We start from the raw sequence: 20116 nt of genomic DNA on the forward strand, positions 1-20116 counted from the left end.
TGCACAACCCACAGACCAAAATGGTACAGCTTCTTGGGGTAGGTTTGTGGGTAGGAGGGGGCCTTTTACTTGACCCTGTAGAGTCCCTGGAAGAAATTGTGTGTACAGAATAATTTCATGGCTAGCGTTGTAGTTGAGCAGGTTTGCAGATGTCTTCTACAGACAACCCCATGGGAGATATTTTCCTATATGCATAGCTTTGATGTCTATGGGCGCAGCAGTGTGTTTATGGGGTGGTCCCTATTTAATAATGTTTAGGCAGTCTGGCCTTCAGCTTCTCCGGATTGCAGCGTGACAGTAATTTGTAGAAGATTCCTGGAAAATGAGATCATAAAGAATGGTGGGATCTCTGAGAAGAGGCAGCCATAGCTCATTGGGAAGAGTAGTGGGGGGCCTCAGGGTGGGCTGGTTTTAATTTTGCCCCTTGTACTCTACATAATGGACACATTAAGTGCCTGTTTTGTATTAACTTGTAAGTTGCAGTGCAATGTGTGGCCTTGGCCTTGAATAATCAACATTGGAAAATGCTTTAGTGATGAGATCCTGTGTCCTGTTAAGTGACAAGTAAATGCATAAATAATTTCTGACGAGTATTAAGCTAATTCTGTGAGGTCTGTGGAACCCCCCCTCACTCCCCATGTTGAAGTGGTCACTTATGTCATATCCCCTCAACACTGAAATGGAAGAAATTTACATAAACCTACAAGTGCTTTTGATTGTCTCTGCTCCCGTATGAGGCTGTTGAAACCCTTAAGATGAGAAGGTAGAGGCTTGATTTTGGGATTTGACAAGAGTTCTCTTTTTATTATATGTTCACATCAATGCAAGATTAAAAAAATAAGGGACAGGTATATTTTACCCCCAATGACTATCCTCTCATGACCCGGGTACAAATAGTATGTGACTGACCTCGGTTGTACAAAACCTCATCACTTCCAATCTGGAAAGAACTAAATATGGCATTGCTGTGATTGAGCACCTGTGAAGGTAGTGGATGTAACTCCATTCACTTCTCTGAGATTGGGTGAGATCAGCGTGAAGTTGCTCTATAGAAGGTCATGGATGCACCTCAGCACTCCATTTAGAGAGACAGACTTTCCTTTTCTCTTTCTCCTTATTGGTTGGGGTCCCAGTGGTCAAATGCCCCCAGAGTTCCATAAGTTGATGCACACCGTGTCCCCCACAGCAGCCATGCTACAGAGTTCTTCACAGTAGCCGCATTCTAGGCCTGTTGGGAGCCTATTAAAAATGTTATGAGCCTTAAAGTTAAAGGGGACATACTACTACAAGATGGATGGATAAGAGAGAAAAATCACAAGCGCAACACTGAGATTACAGAAATGCCCTAAAAAATAGTACTAGAGTTTTTGCCTAAAGTGAAATAATTTATTGTGGCAATTAAACCATCCGTATTAAAAAAAAAAAAATAAATAACAAAGGTATTTCACTCTCCATAAAGTTAAGAAACTGACCAGAATGAAAGTTTTTTTTTTTTTTTTTTTTTTTTGCATGGGCGTCACTGCGACGTCTCATCTGATTGATGAGATAGCCGCTCCCTGTGATCGGTAAACATGACAGGTCATCATCAGACCTGAGGCTGTATGGCTTCTGGAGATTCGTTACAATGTGCCAGTGTTGCTGTTCAGGTTATCTGTGTGTCTGGGTATTGAGAATTAAACAGCTTTGACCAGATGAGGAGCTTATCGCCTCTTGTTATACTGAAATAGTTGGCCTTGCGGCTGGATACTGTTGTCTAGGGCTGAGCACTTGAGCTGCACCTGCGGTTCACTTCAGGTCACACTTTTGTTTGCCTGAAAAAAAAAAAAGCTATTTAGTTTTATGCACATGGCACGGTGGCACTTTTATTACACCCGTATATTTAGCCTGCAGAAAAATCTCACCTTAATGGACCAGTTAATGCAGATTTTTTTTTTCTTACCGGTTAAGTGGTTTTCATAGAATTGTTCATATCAAATATATTTAATTCCATTGCTTTGGGAAACCTTCTGCTATGTTTTTAGATTAAATTAAATCGTGAACATCTAAAACCATATATAGGAAGAATCTGTAACTGCATTTGGGGTTGCCCACTGAGGTAGACCACCCGCGTGTGCATTCAATTTTGGTTTGGACTTAATGGACAGGCGGGCATATGTCTGGCGCGATGGAGAGGGAGGGTGACTTCTCCATGCAGATGCACAGCCGTGCATACAGGAAAAGATGGGGCATGTCCCATCTTTTCCCCGTGTACCATACCACTTTGTGTGGCGGTACATACACCCCCCATACAGTCGTGTGAATACAGTCTTACTTTACATTTTTACTCAGGTTTATTGCTGGTTTAGCTCAGTGCTGGTTAGTGTAATCCAGAGTGTGAGCGGGGACTCTCTAAGCAGACAATTCATGATCCCTCTGCTCGATGCTGTGTGCTGACAATGTGCTTAGATTATCACGGTACAGGGTTTAGCTACACTTTCTTTTTCTGTGTCAGATACTAGTAAAATGATGTGAAGCAAAATTGGAGATGAGACTGATCAGAGTCATAAGGGTGCATATAAGACACAATGATACATGCTACTTTTGATATCTCCCCTAATCTCGCACACCTCTGCTATGCCTCTCTCCCCAGGGATAAAGATTGTATCTGTCTATAGCTAGTAGAGTACCGTATATACACAAGTACAAGCCGACCCTGGTATAAGCTGAGGCCCGTAACTTTACCACCAAAAACTGGGAAAACCTATTGACAAGAGTATAAGCCGAGCTTGGGAAATTCATTAATCACAGCCTCCAGCCTGCCCCCATGTAGTATACAGCCAGCCTGCCCCCAGCACTTAAAAAAAAAAAAAAGTATATACTCACCCTCTGGCTGCCCCGATGTTGGCGCGGCACCTCTTCTGTCTTCCCTGCAGCTCCTCTTCTTTCTTCGATCTTCAGTAACAGACGGCAGAGACGCAGGCATGTTATCTGCCCGCCGGCACATACTATGACGTCATCAGCGGCCGCATCATATTATTTCCTAGCCAGCGCATACTATGGCCGCACCCTGCCAGCTGTTACTGAAGATCAACGAAAGAAGAGGAGCCGTGAGGAAGACGTCGGGGCCGCCGGAGGGTGAGTATAGGTTTTTGGGGTTTTTTTTGACTCGTGTATAAGCCAAGGTGGGGTTTTTCAGCACACTTTTTGTGCTGTTTGTTGTCAGGAAGTGCTTGAGTCTGAGCCCAGAGGGGAGGGGCAGATAGCACTGCAATATGTAGACAGGATAAGCTATTTATGATGAGAATCAGGAGATTTACAGTTGGATCCTAAATTGTGTAAACCAGGACTGATAGACAGGTTGGAATTATATCTGTAAAATGCTGTATTTTTGTTAATAACATTGAATTGCTGAATGTATTATTTTGTTACCCTGAGGATATTTAATAACCTTGTCTTCATGGGAATACTTCTGTATGTGATTTGCTATCCAGATGTGCAGGTATACGCAACACAACCAATAATCATGTATTTGCATTCTGTGACTGCTCTGGGCTCAAACCAGCAGAACTGGACCTGCTCCATCACTGCCGTGTGCATGAACCCCTAGAAGAGAATGTGGTTGAGTGCTAGCTGTTGCCCTGAAGGGTAACCCAAAGGGGAATATTCAAATTTTGTACACCACATATTTAGCATACAAGCCCTGTTAAATCTCCCAAATTGAGCGCATCTCCCTGTCGTCTGCTGCTAAAATATCAATTTTAATTTGTAGAACAAGGTGGCCATCTGCCATGATTGATGGATTTGCTTCTGCATGGTTTTCTGCCGATGACTTGTGTAGTGTAAAACCTAGCAGCTGCAGAAGACAAGCTGAGCAAAACTACTATGTTAAATTGTTGGTTATTTATCCCAAAATGCATGGAAATCGGTCATAAACTTTGCTGACAAGACTGTTGCCTCAACATTCACATGATGTTCACTGGAAGCCATTTTTATAGGACACTTTGGTTATTTTCTATTCTCTTATGATCCAGAAATTAATTTCTTTTTGTCTTCTATTCAACAGAAACCTGCCAACATTTTGGTCATGGGTGAAGGTCCGGAACGAGGACGAGTAAAAATAGGTTTGTACAGGGGGGGAAAAAAGCAGATTCTTATCTATATGTAAAAGTTGCGTTAAGCCAGACGCCCCAGCCAAGGATCACCGGTGTAGAAAGTGGATTTTCCTACATACTCCAGCATATCCAGTTATTGGGTTACAAATCTTCTATACAACGATGACAAACCGCAGGCCTTTGATATAAATAACAGGATTATAATCCTGCGTGTCATAAGGTTTATAAAGGGCATGGCCTGAATTTGTATTGGATTTTTCCGAGGTCATGAAAGACCGGATGCCTCAGTTACATGAAGATGTTTCCTACTTGAGTTCTGTTCTCTGGCATTGTGCTGGAAGGGTTAGTGTACGTTCCGGGTTACACAAACAACAAAGGTCTTATTCTCACAAATGTGCTTGAGGTGTCAAAGATGGGCCCAACCGAACATTGGACTCGTAGTTATACATGTTGCGTTCCTGCCGGACCCCACTGCTTTTAACATGATTACTGCGTGTTGGTCCCTTGGTAACCATGTACATCATGTATAACTATAATATTTGGACTCCCGTCCTCGGAGCAGCGTTCAGTCCATGAAGTGTACACAAAACGGTCACCGACTGGATCCACAACCCTGATACAAACACCATACAAGATTTCAGATAACCTCTGGTTCCTCATGAGCCTTTTTGGAGTGTCTGCTGGATTTGCTAGTGTGGATGTGTTTCATCCCATTTGAACTCATTGGTTGTGCCGGGTTTAGTTCGTCATACAGTTTGGTGGCCATAACTTACCCATGTGAAACCAGCTTGCGCCTTTTACATTGCATTTTGCTATTGATATATGGCAGCAGGATTTCCAGTGTACAACTATCATAGATGCCACTGTATAGTGTAGTGACGTATGTCACCCAAAAAGACCTAGTCACATTTAAAGGGGTTTTCCCACAAATTGAAGTTAGGTTCTATTTTGTGAATAGAACCTAACTTGTTGATCTCAGTGATGAGACCTCCACAGATCACAAAAACGAGACATGTGTCACTGTGAATAGGGCCTAACTTGAATTTGTGGGGAAAATCCCTTTAATGTATCAACAAAGACCAGAGGAATCTGCCTGGGAATATATTTGTAAAGCTCCCAACACTTGGAAAAGATACCGCAAGATGCAATGTGAAAGCAGCAAAGCCTTTATGGTATGTTCACCTATAGGTATTGCTGCAAATTGGTCACTGTTATGCTCCACATATCACCCTATGGATTGCTCTGCATATCTGACACACAATGTGCAGGGGAGATTGGGTCAAGTCTCACTTTGCTACTGTTGTAATATCCTGCCCACTATTTACCTACTACTTACCTGTACAATTTTCTTTTTTTTTTTTGTCTTTTACAGCGGACATGGGATTTGCCCGGTTATTTAATTCACCTTTAAAGCCTTTAGCTGATTTAGATCCTGTAGTTGTTACATTCTGGTATCGAGCTCCAGAGCTGCTCCTAGGGGCCAGACATTATACCAAAGCTATCGGTGAGTAACGCAGATGGATGGGTGCGGACTAAGCTTACTCTCATAGTAGCTGAGGGCCACTATACCTGTGGTACAGTCCTTTCCCACTACGTCCCCCATGACAGCCTATATATATCCTAGGTGGCTGTCATGGGGGACAAGTGGAAACTGATTTACCGGTAGGTACCAAAACTACCTTTAGCAGTTTAACCCCTTTTTATCATGTTTTAGACTTTTAGATTTATGACTTTCCTTTACATCACTCTGAAGCAAACTATGATTTTTGGTGCAGCAAAATTGTACAAAGTGGTACCAATGGTTGAGGTTTTTCTCCAATGTGTAACATAGTAAAAACCTGCACACACAATATCTACATAACGTGCCAGTTTCCATGCAGAGCATTATGGGATTGGCGTCCACTCTTATATGCTGTGGATCTGCAAACCCAGGTAGATAATTTGCTGTGTATATTCTACACCTATTCCATATACAATTAGCTGCTGTGTTCAGTGACCACACGTGGTTTTAACTACAAACCCATTAGGCCCTTCGCTTGTTACTATATGGTGTCTCATTATACCACACCATAGTATGGATAATATGGAAGTGTTCCATTATATAGATAGATGTTACTTAGAATATAATACACTAATGTTTTACAATGATTTTGAACTCTTGTCATGCCAACGATAAAACTTCTCTACAAATTGTTTGAGGACGAGCTTTGATGTCTCTCTACACGGCAGTGTGTGTGGAGTAATATGGGCAGATAGTGTGTTCTATGAAGAATAGTTCACTTGTAAAGAATTGCAGCAATGAACAAGAGCCGAGAAAGCAAGGGGGACTGTGGAACAGTGTAATACAGCAGTCGCTGAACAGGCTACAGTGCTATAGGCAGAGAATTACCATCCGCAAATAAGGGACACATTGAAGTAGAATAAAACTAGTGTAAGTCCTTGTCCTGTTGAATAAGAAGCACTGGGTTAGTCATTATTGGAATATGTGATGGCAATCCCTATCCACAGTTCCGTTAGTTTTGACCTTATTCTACTTAGAACATTGGGGTATGAGGTGTAGTTCCCTCGAACCAGTGAGGGCTGGATGTGTTGGACAAGACCAACACAAAAACGCATTATTCCCTTGCTATCTAGCATTTTGGACTTGTATTAGATTTGTATCAGAATCTTGTTTTTGACTAGTCTGTAATAACACCATCTCAACGAGTGAAACAAGTGACACTCGCTAAAACGCGTCTGCTCCGTAATCGGATAGATTATGGGTGGATGTCTCTGTTTTAGGGACTATCCTTGTACAATATGAGTTTATCTATGGATGAGGGTAATCTGAGAGATGCCTATTATTAAGTTTAGGGATATGTAATATAGAACATTGGGGCATCTGTACTGAGCTGTGATATAACAGCAATAATAATGTAATGTAACGCTGGGGGGGTTCTCGGCATTGATGCAAGGCTGCAGTGCCCCTGATATATACACGCACACACATTCACTCACGCAAATAAATCCAAAAATTAAACTGCAGGGTCTAGGATGGGCTAGATTTTGTGATGAGCATTACTCTTCCAGTCAGTTTATCCTGGTGACTAGAGATTGAGAATTATTTTGGCTGGCTTATAAAACTTGATATAATAGATTACTATACCATGTGATTGCATATAACATGTGACTCGTATTCCAGATGCCAAATGTGGACCTCGTATCAGATGGGATCTGATATAGCTCATGCTGTAATGCCTAGTGCAGGACCTAGGGGCAGCACATGACACAGGGATTGTTCCAAACCAATAACACTATCTACCTAAATTATTATTTTTAAATTTTTCCTTCTATTTTTTTGTCTTCAGCCTTGTTGCCTCTTTAAAGGAAATCTACCATCAATATCCAGCATGGATGAACCCGGGACGTTTACTCGTAGATCCAGGCACTGTGACTGTGGTAATCTTATATATGTTATCCATGGCCTCCTTTTTTCTACTAAAATCAACTTGTGCTAATGAGTTGGGGGCGTTAACAGAGCACCTCAGTGCTAAAGCTTCATGGGCTGTTACATTGTGTGGGAGAACTTCAACCCACTGGGTGAGATTACATCAGGCAGAGGAAGGGGGGAGTGCTAAGGGAGTACGGAAGAAGGGGATTCACTAGTTGTTACAATGAGTAGAACATGTCTCACCATCTGATACCCTCTCCCTCTGCCTGTGTACTCTAGGAGAAGTAGGGATAGGAGAGACCTACTCTGGTCATTGTAACAGGCTGTGAATCTGCTGCACTATGGAACTCTGGTACCTGTCCCAGAACCCTTCTAACTCATTAGCATAATGTTAAAAGTTTATTTTAGAAGAAGGCCATGCATAACAAATATAGTATGATTACCAGATTAACAGTATCTGGTTCAAAGGATTTTGATGGTAGATTTTCTTTTAAGATTCATTAACTTTGATTCTAGGGTTTTCCTCTCTACAGATTTTATACCATGTTAAAAGCCAGAAGACTCTTTTCATTCTTCATCAAGGGAATTCCCTCCTTGATACTTCATTATCACATTCTTTGAAATGTGCAAATCCTAAAAGACTCGTTTCATGAATAAATTAAATTTTTTTTTTCTAGATGCAGTTTTTAGTGTTCTTCGTTTATCTCCTCTGATTATTTTAAAAGGATTTGTCTGCTTATATGTAAATCTGTTTTTTTTTCTTGTTTGGCCGTCAATTTTTCTACTGTTTTTACCCTTCTTAAGCGTGTATTATTTCAGTAAAATAAGTTTTCGTTTATTTTTATTTTTTTCTCCCTTAGATATATGGGCTATAGGATGTATATTTGCAGAACTTCTAACGTCTGAGCCAATTTTTCACTGTCGGCAAGAAGACATAAAGACTAGTAATCCTTACCACCACGACCAGCTAGATAGAATATTCAATGTCATGGGGTTTCCTGCAGGTATGTGGTGAGATTTGTGTCGGGGACGTGTACATTACACTAAGTTTTAAAAGAATTTGTCACAAAATAGGTGATGGTAAAGTCGTGTTTGATGTCAAGTTTGGATCTGGTGCTAGATGTCTCCTTTGGAGGCCTCTTTTTGGCTTTCCTTCTTGTATCTTGTACAAGTCTCCTGGGGTATAAAGGAGCCTCTGCAAACTAGATTTGGAGGGTTGAGAAATGTGAAAAGATGGCTTTTGTTTTGGGGGGGGGTCATAGTTGACCTCCTTTTGGGATGAGGGTGGTTGGCACAGACTGGTGATATCCAAGTGACTTATTAAATTAATTTTTTTTTTCTTTTCTTGGAAGATAAAGACTGGGAAGACATCAAGAAAATGCCTGAACACTCTACCCTTATGAAGGACTTTCGCAGAAATACGTAAGTCGGCAGATAGTGATTGTGATGCGTTGATCCATATGCTTTAGGCCCTTGTTTTAGGCTCTATTGCATGTGTCGTGGCTATGTGCGGGAATATGTAAGATGTTGAATAAGACCCCATTACTTCTCTAGGTGCCCTTCTAGGGCTTTATGCTTAAAGGAAATTTGCCATAAAAATCCATCATAAACCAGTGGCACTTGTAATGTGGCCATATGGCCCTCTAGTACAAGTGTAGAAGATAAACGAAAACTACCTATATATACAGACTGGTCTTCTGCAATATATGCATATAATAATATATGGATGGATCCTACCCCCCCCCTCCCCCACCCCCACCCGTTTGCACACTTTATTCATACCACATTTTATGTTTCAGATATACCAACTGCAGCCTTATTAAATATATGGAGAAGCATAAAGTAAAGCCCGACAGCAAAACATTCCACTTGGTAAGTATTTAGCTTGTTTATGTTCCTACATACGCCTGGGATGTCCAGCTGCTGGCACCACTAAACCTACCTGTAAATTTCTTGTGTGGATGAAGCAACACTTTCCATGCTTGACCACCGCTCCATTCACTTCTTATTACTATGTTCTGTCAGTCCTATAATAGTGAATGGAGCTACAATCCTATATGGGCACTAGTGTTCTGTGCATAATTATTTAACACCTTCCCACAGAGTCCCTGCTTCCCAGACAAACACCAGTGAGAACTGTGGAAAGAAGGGACTTCTCTATTTCACTATGATACATAGTCCCGTCCTCTGCACTGTGGTCATCCAACCACCAGTCAGTGATTCATAGACCGACTGCTGGTGTGAGCTTCTAGGCTAAGCCTGATTATATAATGAAGCCTAAATGGGCAGCATGAGGCAGTGAGGCCAGAGAAGAGACAGAGCACTTGTTGGAGAACAAAGTCTGCCTACTGTGCATTCACAGTATGATTTGCAATCCCATAAGTCTTTGTAGTCCTGTGCTCACAGGTCTCTGCATGCTGTTTACTGTACATATATGTCACGAATATCATCCAGAATACAGACTGGCTTACAAGTTCATTATAGAACTGTGAAGACTTAATCCGTGCAATGAACCTGTGTTTTTTTTGTTTTTTTCTTCGCAAAGCTTCAGAAATTGCTGACAATGGACCCAATAAAGAGAATCTCCTCTGAGCAAGCTATGCAGGATCCATATTTCCTAGAAGATCCACTTCCCACATCCGAGTAAGTGACTCCTGTCTCCTTCCTTCACATAGACAATACTGGATAGTGCAATTCATCTATATACAACTCATTAATGCCTACCCACCTGTAGGCCTCATTTACACACATGTAGGCTCACCCGGGTGAGCATACAGCAGCAATCGGGTGTCTGTAATATCAGTGCTTCCTTATAGTTTCTGGTTAGTCCTCCTTCATCCTCTGGGCTCAGAAGTGATGACGTGTAGTACTTGTTACTCAGGCCTGGACTTGTACAATATATTTATGCCTGGGGAGAGGGGATGTGTTCCTATACTTTACAATGCAGTCCATTACTTGGCTAATCCACTGCTTTGCAGGTTTTCATTTCTTTTGCTAATAGAAGGGGGGTCACAAGCGCTGATGACCCCTCTGAATGTCTCTAATAGAAGGTTATCATGTAACACAAGTCTTTTTAACCCTTTTGGATGATTACAATCTCTGTTTTGCTGCAGTGTGTTTGCTGGCTGCCAGATCCCTTACCCGAAGAGGGAGTTCCTCACAGAAGAGGAGCCTGATGATAAAGGGGACAAGGTAAGTCTCACAGCGCCAAAGTGTTAATGCAGTTGGTGCATACTCCAAAAACAAACATAAACTCCTACCCCTACCGGATCTTTGAAACTCAAACTTTTCTTGAGGGTTTGTTTTTGGTTGGCACTGTAGTATTTCCCAATAACACGGTTTGTGTCCATCTACTTTGATTAGCCTCGTATTTGGCACTTTTCCAAGATCATTTCCTTATTTCTATTATTCTCATGAAATAATTCTGTCTTTTTTTTCATTCATTAAAGAAAAATCAACAGCAGCAGCAAGGCAATAATCATACTAATGGCACCGGGCACCCAGGAAACCAAGATAACAGCCACGCACAAGGGCCACCGCTGAAGAAAGTGAGGGTTGTTCCCCCTACCACTACCTCAGGTGGTCTCATCATGACCTCAGACTATCAGGTGAGATCTCCATTTCTGTATCTTGGGCCCTCTCACTGGTAAACCTATAATGATCAGGAACATTCACAGGGGGTTAATCCCAATCACTCCTTTACATGCACCAGTTGTCACTGCTCTATAGGGATAAATACATTTCTCATCCCGTTTACATTTGTTGGCAGCACTTTCTATTTTACATGGTGCAACGTCCTGCCAGTAATAGGTGATTTTAGTTGCCTCGCAAAGAAGTAGATAATCTTATTTCTTGCTTGATTGCTTCTACCCTTACAAAGACAATTTAATGGATGACCATTCCCCAGAATGGGAGTTCTCCGTCTAAAAATAAATAAATAAAAAGGAGGGCTTAAAGGGGTTGTATAAACCATTTGTTATCCCCTATCCACAATGCTGGGCCCCCTAGCAATAGTGAGTGTATCAAAAATTGCTTGCTAAGCACCCAAATATTTAATGGAGAGGCAGGACACATGCTTGACCTGTTGCTCTACCCATTAGTGAGAATTGGGCCCTCATTCTGCAGAATGCTGGGGTATCACTCTTTTAATTTAGTTGCTTGACCCTCACCCTCCTGAGGATAATGTGCAAACCTCGAATAACCATTTAAATAGTTATCCCAAGGGTAAGTGAACAATAAGTAAATCCCTGGGAGGTGATCAGTATCGGATGAAGCAGAGGTTCCTTCCCCACGTCCCTTGCCAATTGGTGGTTTCTAATCTTCTGAATACAACAGACCCTTCAAACTATTGTAGTTTGAAGGGTCAGTTGTATTCAGTGGAATAGAAGCTGCTAGTCAAGACTTCCGCGTGTGGGAGCCGCCATCTTTGTTTAGATCATCCCTTCCCGTGACTTTCTTGGCGGAGCGATGATATATCTGACAGCCTTGGGTCTTGCAGTTATTCCCGGTGTTGAACTCTGGAAAGGTTAATAGTGCCCAAATGTACAAAACGCTACTTTTTCACCGCTTGCAACATATAAAAATAATTGAACAAAAGGCGCTCAAAAGGCCGTACAGTCCTCAAAATGATAGCAATGAAAAGTCTTGCAAAAAACTTGTATATATTTTGTATTCCTGTGATCGTACCGAACCAAATGTAATTAAGCAGAGTTGTTCTGTGGGGCGCCCTGAGAAAACCAGAAAAACTGAGCCTACAAGAAAATGACACAAATGGGCTTTTTTTTTTTTTTTTTCACGGATTTCACCATATTTGGCTGCATATACGTCCCCATTGATGGCAATGGTGGTCCAGCAGCAGTACGGTGCTACACGTGTATGGCACCGATCCGCGCTGTACACAGGGAAAAGATGGAGCATGCTCTTTCTTTGTGTGTGTGCGGCTGTGTCTGTGCTGTTTTCTATGGAGGGGTCACCACCTCCTCTCCAACGCACAGCAGTATGCCCGCCCAGTTGTGTAAATGTACCCCAAGACATACAACTTAATACGCAAAAAAAGCCCTTATATAGCTCTCTACATGGAAAAATGAAAAGGGTATAGGTTTTTTTAAGGTGATGAGCGAAAAATGAGGTTAAACCTAGAACTGATAAAAAAATATCAATCCATGTTCTGCTTTTGTTTTGTTTCTTGTAGCGTTCCAATCCACATGCTGCCTATCCAAACCCTGGACCAAGCACATCACAACCTCAGAGCAGCATGGGATATTCGACTACCTCCCAGCAGCCTCCACAATACTCCCATCAGACTCACCGGTACTGATCCGTACCCAGTGACCAGGAAACGTCAATGCACTGTTGTTTGGGCTGCAGGAGGGGGGGGATCTTGTGGCCGCCTGCCTGGAGCCTGGCTTTGGAACGTACTGTACAACCAAACACCTTGTCCAAAAGCCACGTTACATGACATTTCACCGAATGTAGATCCCAATGTGGAGGTTTCAACTCGAGAGCAAAAGAACGCGCAAATCTTAGCACAGTCGATATTGTGAATTTGCTACTTCCATAGTATACTTGAAAATGGTTTTAATCGACCAATGCATTTCTTTAGGTGATGCTAGCAGGCGAAGCTGTGACGTATGCTTGGAACAAACACTTTTTTTTTTTTATCGTATTTGGTGACTTCTTACGATAAGAATCTGACCAATTTAAAAAATTTTCCTTTTCTTTTTTTTTTTTTTAATATTTACCATCATCATCGCACAACGCTGGAACAAGCTTATCCAGATCATTTTGGTATATTATTTTCTCCTTTTATACATTGTGACCATGCAGATTTTTACAGTGATCAGTATTTTTTTGTTACATTTGTTCTCCCATTGTTAAAGGGATTTCCTGTACTTTAATATTGATGACCTTATACTTAGAACAAGTTTATCAATATCAAATCAATAGGGGTCCAGATCCAGGCATCACAACTGATCTGCTATTTGGGCATTTCTGTAGTGGGGGTGTGTGGCAATTCCCCTTACTACAGCTGCTCTGCTCTTTTGACATGCGTGTGAAAGAGTATATGCTTTTAAGGTTGTACAAACTCATTTTTAATCCCCTATCTGTAGGGTAGGAGATAACAATTTAGTTAGTTTGGGTCTGGCTGCCAGGTCCCCCAGAAATCCGCAGTTTCTGGGTGGGTTCAGTTCTCGCTAACGGGTGAAGCAGTAGGTGGAGCATTTGTCATAACACTCTATTCAATTGGAAGAGTCAGAAACATTGACACATGTTCAGCCTGCTGCTTCATCAATTAGAGAACAAGATCCCTGGGGGGTCCCAGCGTTTGCACCCTTTCTGATCCAACTTCCATCATGATAAAGCAGGGACACTTGCTCATAGATCCAGGCACAGGGACTGTGGTAGTCTTCTTATATATATATTTTTTTTTATCCATGGCCTCCTTCCTTCTAAAATCTACTTTAAAAATTATGGTAATGAACCTGATTGCCCCTCTATGCTCATGACAGGATGTTACACTGTCTCTACTTGTGCTCCATCAGCACCTTCCACATAAAACAGGAAGGGTGAGGCAGTGTAACAGAGCATAGATGGGCTAGGGCAGCCCTTCTGACTCATTAGCATAATTTTTACAGTTGATTTTAGAAGGAAGGAGACCATGGATAACAAATCTAAGAAGATTACCTCAGTCACGGTGCCTGGATCTATGAGTAAGTGTCTCTGTTTTTTTTCATGATTTTCATTTAGTTGAAACTAAATATTGCTTGGTATACCAGATAATGCCTTACAGGCAAAACATAAACCCCTCTTGGGGAACATCATAAATCAATCGGTAGATTTCCTTTAAATAGTGTATAATCCCTTTAACATCTGCCATGCACAAGAGGTTTTTTTCCTTTTAACGGTAATATAAAATTTCACTTCCCAACTTTTGTCTCTGATCTCATTCGTACACCATTCATGTCTATGGAGGGGGGAGTAGGAGGAGAATGAACTGATGCATGATGGGTAAGAGATCCTGAGACAGGACCACAGTGAACAATATGTTACCTCCATAGAGAACTGGTAATAAACCAACCAAAATTCCAGCTCCGTGTGGAAATAAAGCTCTCTAGACACAGAACAGCTCATCCTCCTACTCCCCTCTTCATAGACTTGGTGTACGGATATTCTGTGTACAGAGGAGAGCAAAGGTGCAGAGGGAGGTAGAAACATTTGAAGGGGAATTTTTTTGTTTTTTTTCCAATTTTTTAAATATTTAGTTGCGATTCATCCTGTGTATTGTGGCCTATTTGGGCGGCCAGATAAGACCCCCACCAGTAAGCCCCCCACCAGTAGTGATGACTTTTCCAAAGGTTATCAAATCTTATATTTCAACAAAACCGCTTTTAAAACCCTTTTGAATATGAGCCTCCCAAAGATTAAAACCTGAAAATTACAACTTTTTTTTTTCTTTTCTTTTTGGAATAACTTTTTAACTTGACTGGGTATTAAAGCTGCTATGTGATAGTAAATGTATGAAACTGATTTGAATCCGTTTGCTCCAGCAAACAAAACGAAACAAAAAAAAAACATAATAAAAAAAAAAATTCTTAAAAAAATAAAGTCCTATTTTATTTTTTTTCCTCTTGATGTTGCTGACTTGTGCGCATGCTATGGAGTTTTTATGAAGCAAAAAAAAAATAAAGCGATGAGCGTTGCGGGTCCTCGGACGTTGCGGCGTCTGAGCGGATCGTTCTCGGCTGGCTCAGTGTAGTGGATTTCAAATCGGTTCCTGTTTGTTTTTGTTGTTTGGTCAGCACCTTACTTTCGGGTGGATCTTGTTACAGCGGAGGATGTGGCGTAGGAAAGCCTTAGAATTTTTCATGGAAAACAGAAACTGTAACATACAATGTACTGTATCAAACAATTTTACATGAATGACAAGTATTCTGATTAAAACAAAAACTAATTCAACATTGTTAAAGCGCAAGGTGTTAAGTAATAAATTTATTTTTCATAAAACCCAAAGGATAATTTGTGTGCGTTTGTTAAAGCTATGGTGTTTTGTAGCGCCGGTCTGATCCGTAGCGCTGTACAGAACAGAGGATGATCACATCAGTCACTCTACACCTCTCTTACAAACCTATGCACCTTTAACATGGGGTTTGCGACACACTTCTGTCCGGCTCTGCATGACAAATGTCATGAACGCCCCCTTCAGTGCAGAATTTTGTGTTGCGTCGTTTATAGTGTAGAAATGTGTCTTGGACGCTTTATAAATACATGTGCAAGTAGTTTGCATTGAAAAGGATGTGCAAAGTCAGACAGGGAACTGGTGCAGGGCCATGAACTTCACACGTTTACACATATAAGCCGTGGTACTCATTATATGCACCTACTGATTTCTCAAATGTTTGTTTGAGATTGCATACACGTCCCCCCCCCCCCTACTTTGTAAAAATGTCCTATGTAATAAAGGACTGTCATGATGCCCAGTACATGAGTTGCATCACGGGAGATGAGAATTGGGCGAGTTGGAATTCTGCCCCATTTATTGATGAGCTGCTGCCAAAAGATCGTAGTTGGTTCCTCTAGTGAGGCCTTACATTCTTATAGTATAGCAATGAGTTATGTAAACATTTTAATCTAATGTCTCCCACTCCACCCCGCATCTCTGAAATGTATACATAGCCAATTGTATAGTAAACCCTCAAAAACAGAGGAGACCTGCATGCGTTATGTAGGTGCCCTTTGTCTCCAGTACCAGAGACTATATATAAAGTATGGTGGTGGTCCCAAAAAAAAAAAAAAAAAAACATTACCAAGAATTGTGCGAGTCTTCACTAGAGCAGAATCCAGTTCATAGTCCCTGAACACAAAGGAAAAGGACTTTATTGCAGTCACCACCAGGGGGAGCTCAGTGCATACAGAGGGTTAACAATCTGTCATTATCAGAACCATGCCTCATTCAGCTAATTTTGACCTAAATTTCTAAAAACTGCATCGTTTTGTCTGCATTCTAATTACACAAGGAAAAAACGATGGGTATAAGAGGCCGCAGATTATAAAGCAGAAAGATGCACTGGGTTCAAAATGTAAATCTTTAATCTTATATTTGTTTTCTATGGTCTCCTTCCTTCCAAAATCAACTTTTACAATTATGCTAATTGGCCAGGAGGGCCCTTGTTACCAGAGTCCCTCCATGCTGTAGATACACAGGCTGTTACGTTGTGCAAGGAGCACTGCTAAGAGAGCAGAGAGGGAGACAGTGTAGCAGCCTGTGAATCTGCAGCACAGATGGGCTCTAGTAATATCCCCTGAGCCACCCTTAGCAGAAGCTAATTTAAGAAGGGAAGGTATGTTCACTTTTTTTTTTTTCCCTTAATCATGTGACATGTATACATTTGGATTTTTTATCTTCCTTTTGATGCTGGAACCATCCTAAATATCTTTCATTGTCTAAATTTGCACAAGTATTAGGCAGGACCCCCTAGAAACTGCCTTAGCGGGAATGTTCTAAAGAAACCGCACCTCCAGAATCCGATTCAGATGCGTGTTGTGTAAGATGTTACATGGCTTGAGACTATTGTTTCCCAAATTGTTTCATAGGGGATTGTGGCTTAAAATTAGACCCTTTGCACCCATAGGTTGTTACAACTGCTAAATATGGTCCTGAATATACTGAGATTGTTTAATACTTAGATCAGTGGCTGATGGACTGTCCCTAATAATAATAATAATTACGCAGCGCTGTGCAGGACTTGCCAAATCAGTCCCTGTCCACAATGGGGCTCACAATCTAATCAACCTACCAGTATGGGAGTAAACACGAAGAGAACATACAAACTCTTTGCAGATGTTGACCCTGGGACTTGAACCCAGGATCCCAGCGCTGCAAAGCTGTAATGCTAACCACTGAGCCACCGTGACCATCTTTTGCCTATCCCTGGGCACTATGTACCAGCAGGCTCTGACCCATCTGGACCAGATGTCGCCCACATCAAGACTACTTGGTCGTGGCTTGTGTTCTTGTCTCCAGATACATGGATTGAAGTGTGGAAGAGTTAACATTTTTGTCTGGTATAATAGTGGATAACTGTAGTCAGTGGGGTCTTTTGGGCAGTGTTAGGCTTCGTTCTTTCACACTTCCGTTTATTTCCTTGTTCTGTTAATAAATGGAGCACAACGGAAGAAATGAAAAAAGTTACATAATGGTCGCCAACAGCAATCAGATCCCATTGAGAGTGTGACTGCTTCTCCATACTCACATGGGGCCTCAATGATGGCCTCAGCAACAAGGTCCTGGACAATGGCTTTGAAATCAAATACAAGTATTTTATTGCCCAGCCCAGAGAATCATATTTACTCCATATGTGGATATTATCCATTGTGTAAGAGGTGAGATGAACAATAGTAGTGTAAACTATGTGAAGATGGTTAAGATGTTGGCAGCCACCAAATATCCCATGGATAAAGAGAAACCTTACTTAGAATGACAGTATACTTGTATGTAAGTCCACAGTGGGACCCCAAAATACAACTATTTTATGGACAGTCACAGTCAATAAGAGGCTCCTTTAGCCCTGCACAATAATAACACTTTGTGGTTACACACAGAAGTAGGTAAGTATCTGCAATATGGGGCTGTAGGAGAATTATATAGGAGATAGACTAGAGCAGGGGCGTAACTTGAGTGGGTGCAGAGGATGCGGTCGCAACCGGGCCCAAGAGGCTTAGGGGGCCCATAAAGTGTCACTTTCCCATATGAGGAGACTAGTATTATAAACCAAACATTATAGTCGGGGGCCTGACACAGACTTTGCATGGGGGCCCGTCAATTTCACGTTATGCCACTGGACAAGAGATAAGATAAGAGAGATTGATGATAGATGATGTAGATTTATAGATGCAGAAATATAAAGTAGATTATGTATAGATAGACGATGGAAGATAGAGGATAGATAGATATGAGAGATTGATAGATACAGTAGAAAAGAAATAGAAGATCGATAGATAAAAGAGAGGAGATGGGTAGATAGAAGATAAATAGACAAAAATCTAGACAGATAAATGGTGAGATAGACAGATATGTAGATAGGAAATAGACAAATTATAGGAGATAGATAACTAGACAGAGAGATAATAGATATATAGACAGGAGATAGATGATAAGCATCTTCACCGGGACATTCATCCAAGGAGCAATACATCCTCTGCCCACAAAACTCACCATGCAGGGGGCCCCGGGCAAATGCCCAGTTTGCCAGCCCCTAAAGCCGACCCTGGTCCAGAGGAGTATTATGTCTCTTTATGGAGACCCTCTTGAAAGCTACATTTGCAGGCGTAGACCATGCAACCTCTACTTTAAGGGAAAGACGTAAATAAGTTTCCTTGATGGAAAAAGTAAAACTGTGTATCTAGCGTCCCCTTTAATGAGCAGTAGCCCCTGTTAGCCAGCAAGAAAAATCTGCAAATTCTTTCTGTCCATAGATGAAGTGTTTCTAATAATGTTGTGGGTTATACGGCCATTATGGGTCCTCCTTCAAGGTTACTGAAATACAATAAAATCCCCATCAAATCCAATATCCACAGAGCTAAATATGCTGACTATATGAAAGGATATTGTATCCTCTATAATAAACTCATCAATAATCTGCTGCTTCTATGGTTACGACATGCTACACATTCTGCAGTGTCAGCTCCGCTGTCCAGGAACGGGTTACAATGTTTTTCTGGCTGAGAGACCCTGTTATTACCGTCAGTAGTGCTGGTACCAATCATGTCAGGAGATGTAAGGAGAGACCTATTGGACATAATCCCTGTGAATTAAATGTAATATTCCCCCCCATGTATTTATAATACTATAAATGTTGTGGTCAGTGGACGTGAGATGGAGATAAACTAATAAATCAACTCCACAGGAGTAAGATGTCAGAAATTTGGGCAAAAAATCAACAAACATTTTGCAGTTGTTCCTTAATATTTTTTGTGCTTTGGATAGTAAGAAATTGTGGTTTCTAATGCAGTCTTATAATCTAGCTTCAAGGTAAAAGTAGCAGAAGAAAGAAACAATTGTATTATGACCCATTGTAACAAGAACTGTTTCAGGCTGCGGTCACACGTACCTCTAGTGCTGCGTTTATAAACGCAATTCTGGCGTACGGGGATGGTCCTCGGCCCAATAACTGTATTTTCTTTGGAAATGCAAGTAATCAGTAACCAGAACCCGGTGTCTTGCATTAAAACGATCAAGACGCTGGGTTTTGCTTACCGATCACATGCATTTCCATAGACATGCCTAAGTGATGGGGCCAAGGACGGCCTCCAAGTGTAGCGCATGTGTAGTGCATGTGCATGTGCAGTGCATGTGACCGCACCCTTGGTGCAGTTTTTGATGTCCAAACCAGAAATGGAGTGAAAAAAGAGCTGGAGCACCTTCTCTCAATGATATGTTCTCACCCATTATCATCCTCACCTGCTTTTGGTTTTAAAAACTGCATCTGAAAAACTGAACGTGTGAACGTACCATCAAAATGCGTTTTTAAACGCATGCGTTTTGCTGCTTTAAAAGCGTTCTTCTTCATTGCTGAAAGCAGCACCCCTGTGTCTTGTA

General features: G+C 41.4%; 1 protein-coding gene across 1 annotated transcript in view; it reads left to right on the forward strand.

The window, feature by feature from the left end:
* Window positions 1-15531, forward strand: part of CDK8 (cyclin dependent kinase 8) — a 35856-nt gene extending 20325 nt beyond the window's left edge. The window contains exons 5-13 of the mRNA XM_072134331.1: window positions 4043-4100; window positions 5464-5595; window positions 8382-8525; window positions 8874-8943; window positions 9321-9393; window positions 10067-10164; window positions 10635-10713; window positions 10971-11129; window positions 12713-15531. Of these exons, the coding sequence (XP_071990432.1) occupies window positions 4043-4100; window positions 5464-5595; window positions 8382-8525; window positions 8874-8943; window positions 9321-9393; window positions 10067-10164; window positions 10635-10713; window positions 10971-11129; window positions 12713-12838 (939 nt within the window). The 3' untranslated portion in view covers window positions 12839-15531. The remainder of the gene's footprint in view (window positions 1-4042; window positions 4101-5463; window positions 5596-8381; window positions 8526-8873; window positions 8944-9320; window positions 9394-10066; window positions 10165-10634; window positions 10714-10970; window positions 11130-12712) is intronic.
* Window positions 15532-20116: the final 4585 nt, after the last annotated feature.

This window comes from Engystomops pustulosus, chromosome 2 (genome assembly GCF_040894005.1).
Source record: "Engystomops pustulosus chromosome 2, aEngPut4.maternal, whole genome shotgun sequence".
NCBI lineage: Eukaryota > Metazoa > Chordata > Amphibia > Anura > Leptodactylidae > Engystomops > Engystomops pustulosus.